Source organism: Struthio camelus, chromosome 7 (genome assembly GCF_040807025.1).
Source record: "Struthio camelus isolate bStrCam1 chromosome 7, bStrCam1.hap1, whole genome shotgun sequence".
In the NCBI taxonomy this organism is placed as follows: Eukaryota; Metazoa; Chordata; class Aves; order Struthioniformes; family Struthionidae; genus Struthio; species Struthio camelus.
The window spans coordinates 7,882,501-7,888,433 of record NC_090948.1 but is presented as its reverse complement, the minus strand read 5'-3'; the positions used below and the strand labels follow the sequence as shown (position 1 = coordinate 7,888,433).

Genomic DNA, 5,933 nt, shown 5'->3' with positions numbered 1-5,933 from the left:
CCGAGGACAGGAAGGAGCTTAGGCAAGGAGGAGCTGCCTTTGTAACTACTGACCTAATCCAAGATACCATCAAATATATACCAATAAATATTTACCTTGTGCACATAAAAGGGTTGCAATGAAATTAATGATAGAAGTACATTCCTCTAAATTCTTGATTTCAGCCAGACCAAGAGACAGTGTTGGAACTTTTCATTTACTAGAACAATTGCTTTTTACAGTTCAAATTTAGTTAGGCTGATTAGAAAAAGGTTTCGCTTATCCAAAACAAGCATTTGGACAAGCATCAACTAAAATAAATTAAATAAAAATTTTAAAAAAGTCTACATTTAACAGCTTACAAAGTAGTTCTGCTTGCTTGGCCAAAATTCAGAGCACAACTGTGCTACAAGAAGTGGCAGCAATGTAAAACATGTACGAATCAGATCAGTAATTTAGAAGGATTTTATTAAATGCCAGTTATGGGTGTAAGTTATCTCTATATATTCAGATTGCTATGTGGCTCTATTAGGCTTTTTGTATTTTCCCTGTTGATTAGATTTTAATTTTTTTGGAACATGGTATAACTCTGCAAATTTAGAGACATGTTAAGCAAAGACTTCAGATACACCAAAATACTTGAAATGTGATCATTTTTTAATTCATCACGAGTAATCCAAAGCAGACATTTTATGTACTTCCTAAATAATTACATTATTAATGGCCTAACATAAAACTAATTATGTATTTTAAGTGAAAGTGAAAAATATTACACATGGGTACGCACTGTTGAAGTGAATACAAGGAAGCAAGTTCTCAGACAATGGCAAGTTTTTGTTTGAGGGTTTGGATTGCTTTTGTAACATATTCTGTATCAAACAGCATTAATACACCTTCTTATTAGATGAAGATTTTTATTTGACCAGTAACTATTAAGAGAAAATTTGTAATATTTTTGTCAAATACAAGCTACTGATAAGTAACGGAATATTGCTGATGTTTTCAGCACAAAATTATCAGCATCATTTTGCTTTTCATTGTATTAAAAGCAGAAGGGTCAATTGCATCTAACACCTACCAAGTGCTTTTAAAAAAAAAAAAAAAATTTGAGAACACCATGGTCCTTAGTGCCTGTAGTTTGAAGTTTTTTGACAAGTATTTTGCACAAACCTAATGCCTTTGGAAATATTTTAACAGTATCTTTAAGAAACTGGTATAACACTTGCTTTCACTAACCAGCTAAACGAAAATATGGCATTACTGCACATAAGAAGGATCTAGATGAAGGTGGATAGTGCAATCTGCTTTGTTTACAAGAAGTAAAAAAAAAAAAAATGCAATTTAACTTTATAAGCACTTTTCAAAGGGATACCATTTGCTTCCCTACACAAGGTATCCAAAGCCAATGTATTTAAAAAAAAAAAAAAAAATTTATGATGCTCTACTGCAGAAACCTGTTTAGCCCCTGATTTACAGTCCTGGCAATTGTATTTAACTGTCATCCTAACTAATTACAGCTAACTGCAGATTACCATACTGCAAACTCTCATCTTTAAAAAATATGATGTTTTGCTAAAAAAAAAAAAAGAATAAAACATCCTGAGGGCTAATAAACAAAAATGCACTATTCCATGTTAGACTGCAAACCTAAACTCTCTGAATTGGTGCTGTAAAACTTCAAATTGCTATTTGTTGGCAAGTTGTTTTAGCCTCAAGTACTTAAGTAGTAAATCACCATTACACTAATACCATACCTTTGGCTTGAAACATATTAATCTTAGTTAACAGTAACTGACATTTACATTACCAATTCAATTCAGGCACTGTGGTGACTAAACATACATGTGAAAGCTTCAGGAAAGAGTTATTAGTTTTGAATGCGTCCTTGCTTTTCGCTGAGAAGAACACTGAAGAAACACTAGTAACAAGAATTGACGATAACAAACATTCAAATCACGACTGATCTGTAAAACACTTGACATGGAATAAAAATCTGCATTTGTTTCTTGGGTGCAGTAAGTTAACTGCACAATATAATGGAGTTTAGATATTTTGAGAAATGCATTTCTACACTTTATCTGCTCAAAGACATTGGGACTTCAAAACTTGAGCTCTTGCAAAGAAAGGCAAAAGAGAAATTTGAAGCATTTTGAAGACCAAGGCACCAGGGCATGATGAATATTATCAGATCCTCCCAGGAGAGGGAGAATGGACTTTTTTCAACGATTTTTTCCCTGTTTACTAAGCAATGAAGCCATACATAGAAATAATAGTAGTTTTAAACAGGCAGGGTGGGTTTATTGGCCTCTCTCCTCTCCCCCCCTTCTTTTTTTTCTTTTTTTTTTTTTTTAAAAAGAGAAACCCTGAAGCACTGTCTGCATTAAAGAAAAAAGTACTTGCTGCAGTAGGTCTGTATAACTTAGTAGGAAAACACATAAAGGGACAACTTATCCCTCTCCCTGTACCCACATACCACTGTATTATAATCACACATGACAGAACACATTCGGATCAAATATTTTATTACTGCTTTACAGAACACTATCACTCCAAAATGGTATTATCTACAATGCTTTATCCTAGATTTTCACATTTTGGTGAACAATACTACCTAAATGTCAAGAGAGTGTTTCTATGAGTATTTTTGCTACTTTGTAATAGAGACTTGAAACAAGATACTGTAACAGCATGAAAAGCAACACAAAGAATTAGATGCCTTTTTTTTTTTAAATAGCAGCATTGTTTTTTGGTTTAGATTTGAGAACAAGTCACCCACAAAGATTCTGCAGATAAAGACAGGCATATGACTCCTGAGGTAAACAACATGAATTACATGTATCCCATGTTGCTTTTTGTTTCCCATCTTTTCTTAGCTTCAAATCTGAAATGCAACACAAAATACACATTAGGAATCATGAACATACATGCAAGTATTCAACTATACCATACTTAGCAGTAATGACAAAAATCAAAGCTTCTTTTTAACACTGTAAAAAAGAGACAAGGCAAATGTAAACATGACCAACATTCATTCTGGTAAAGCCTTCCGATTTAGTCTCAACAAAACAACCCAAGAAAACAAAAAACCCAAGGTTAAACTAGCAAATAAGATTAGTACAAGCCTATTTCAACTAAGAAAACATTTAACTGAAATTGCACTGTATAAATTCAGTACCAATGAAACCACAAATATTTAATTCCGTATTCAAAATGACTTACCCCCAAGCAAGCTTCTTTTTCTTTCTAGCTTCTTGGGCAGCCTCTGCTTCTTGTTTGGCTTTTACAAAGTTGCGGCAAGCAGCGGCTTTGGCAATTTTCACCCCAAGCTAAGGGGTAAAAAGGAACAAAAGGAAATGGAATTGAAGTAAATGGCTCATATGAAACGTAAGCCCCAAAAATGAGTTGGTCTAATACCGATTCTCAAAAGCCAAGAGATATTTTAGTATCTTTCAACTAATAGGCTGATGCTGTTACTATAGATCTGGATGGGCAAGAATGTCTTAAGACATATACCAAGGAGTGGGATCCTGGGCAGGCAATCTTTCATACCTATTTTTTCCATTTAAAAAGAACTGCTAAAAGCAAAGGACAATAGCGGTGCCTCTCCACTTCCCTCCTTTACATTTATGTATCTCTCTCTATTATTAAGACCAGCCTGCGACCTCCGTTTTTTTAAAGTGATAGTGTCAGGTTTTACTGGTAAGAAACATCACAAAATGACAGCTTTCTACATGAAGAACTGCTACTGCCATACATTTTCCAGTAGTACCAGTAGTCATGTTTTAATGAAGCAGTGTCCTCAAAGTCCATCTAGCATTTAGTCTCCACATTACCAGCTTTTAGATTATTAGTGTCATAGTATGCATGCTTTTCAAACAAGGTCTCAATAGGCAGCAGGTTAATACTACTTTACTTTGATAAACTTATTCACACCATGAGAATTAAATTCACATTAGCATATGCCAAGAGGAAGACAACAACAACAAAAAAAAAGGCAGGAGGGAAGATGGTACTGTGAACTATGACCCATTTTCTTCTTCGGTTAACATTCATAACTAATTGTTCATTTTTGTTATATTCTATGATCGCTGTCATTACTTAGCACTATTTGCAACTGAATTTGATTTACTGAAGAATCTGGTCTCAAAAATTACTGCTTTCCTCCAAGACAAAAAAAGCAATTCATTCAACCAAAACTGCTATGAGCTGTTATGCTGACAAAATGGGGTTTCTTTCTACTCAGTCCAAAGCCTACTGAAGACAACTACCATACTTCTGACTAGATATTCTAAGTTTCCCAAACAGTCTTTGGAGAATCAAATAAAAGAGGCATGGAAGATCAAGTGATAGAAGACTTTAAAATTTCAGTAAAAGTTCTGTGCTTCATAGTAACACGTTTCAGTCTGCTGCATCTATACATCTATATTTACTCTGGAAGATGTTTCATCCAATGAGATGAAACTCAACTCAAGAATTCATTTTCATGTAAAGACGTAGTGGTATATATTCAACATCTATCCTTAGAACTCTCCCATTTAACACCTAGAGAAGTTGCAGGTTGAAACCTTGATTACTAGTTTAAGGCGGGGTGGGGGGGGGGGGGAGCAGCTGTCTTGCTGATCACTCCAAGCTCTTCTCCTTTTGACACTTTCATTCATTTATGATGCAAGAAAGCAATCATTCTGCAGAAGGCTTTGTGAGTCTGCTTGCATGTAAAGCACTAAGCACAACATCAGTTTGTGTTTTGAGGCCCTAAGCACTGTGGTGACACAAGCAGTTAAAAAGTAAGCATAATATTTTTAAAGGAATTGTGTAAGATGACTAAAGCAAAAAAAATATTTCATCTAGCTTTTCCATGTGTTTTGGGTCATAAATATGCGCCTATGGTATTAGCTTGATGTACAATCTAGATCATGTGATGAAACATATCAAAACTTTTATATCATCAGCTATATTATTTATTTGTTCCTGAGCGTGAACATTTTATATAATCAGAATTCAATGCTAACATCTGAACTGCCAAATCTTAAATATTAAGTGGCAATGTAAATAAGAGAATGCTATACTCTGGCAGTCTCTGACTAATTTAAGTGCAGCTACTAGTTGTGATAACTTGAACTATAAAAATGCTTAAGCAAGTTCAACTAAAATATTTAAGAAATAATTACTAGTTAATTAAGACTGGATTACTTATTAGGTGAAAAACAGAGCAATCTGATGACTGGACAGTGTACTCAATCAGCAGTTCTATTCCTTTTAAATGTAATTTTTGAGTATATTAGGAGATAAAATGCAATTCATAAATAAACTCTTACCATGTGTGGAATAACTTTATCTCCTTGAAATATGTTATAGTGGCCCTATTATACATTTATACACCTATAATTACACACAATTGAGGTCTGCACAAGTGCTGAGGAAAAAAAAAATCTTTTGATCTGTATTTCTTGGAAGGCAGAATGAATTATTCCACCTTTGGAAAGTATGGAAAAAATGGGATAATGAGATCCTCTGTAGTAAATGTGGAAGAAAAAGGAGATGCATTCTGCAGCATTAATATTATCATTTCTAAGCTACACAGAGACACATTTGCAAGACATGAAAACAAATATGTCACAAACACACACAATTTTTGTCAGATTAAACATCTTCTGCTCCCACACCAAAACATACATCTTCACTTCTCCTCCCAGAAGAAATCCCTAAAAGCTTGGTCAATAGGTTTTTCATTAAGAAAAAAAAAAACCACAAACATTTCAGGTCATCAGATAACTCAATAAAATACAATGTTAAAGCAGCAAGAAAACATGAATAAAAATATATACAACAATTTCTTGTGTAGTCAAAGTATCAGCATTTTCCATATAGAACATCCAATATTTTGCTGCATTTTAATTAAGGTGTCTAAACATTATCACAAAGAACTGCAAATTGGTCAGAGCACGCAGTAAGGA

The 5,933-nt window shown here is 33.9% G+C and overlaps 1 protein-coding gene across 2 annotated transcripts in view; it reads right to left on the bottom strand.

The window, feature by feature from the left end:
* Window positions 1–2,484: 2,484 nt before the first annotated feature.
* The window catches only part of FAM204A (family with sequence similarity 204 member A), a 17,085-nt gene continuing 13,636 nt past the window's right edge, over window positions 2,485–5,933 (bottom strand). For both annotated transcript variants that reach the window (XM_068951615.1, XM_068951616.1), the window contains exons 7-8: window positions 3,199–3,305; window positions 2,485–2,860 (exon numbers count right to left, since the gene is read on the bottom strand). In XM_068951615.1, the coding sequence (XP_068807716.1) occupies window positions 2,809–2,860; window positions 3,199–3,305 (159 nt within the window). In that variant the 3' untranslated portion in view covers window positions 2,485–2,808. The remainder of the gene's footprint in view (window positions 2,861–3,198; window positions 3,306–5,933) is intronic.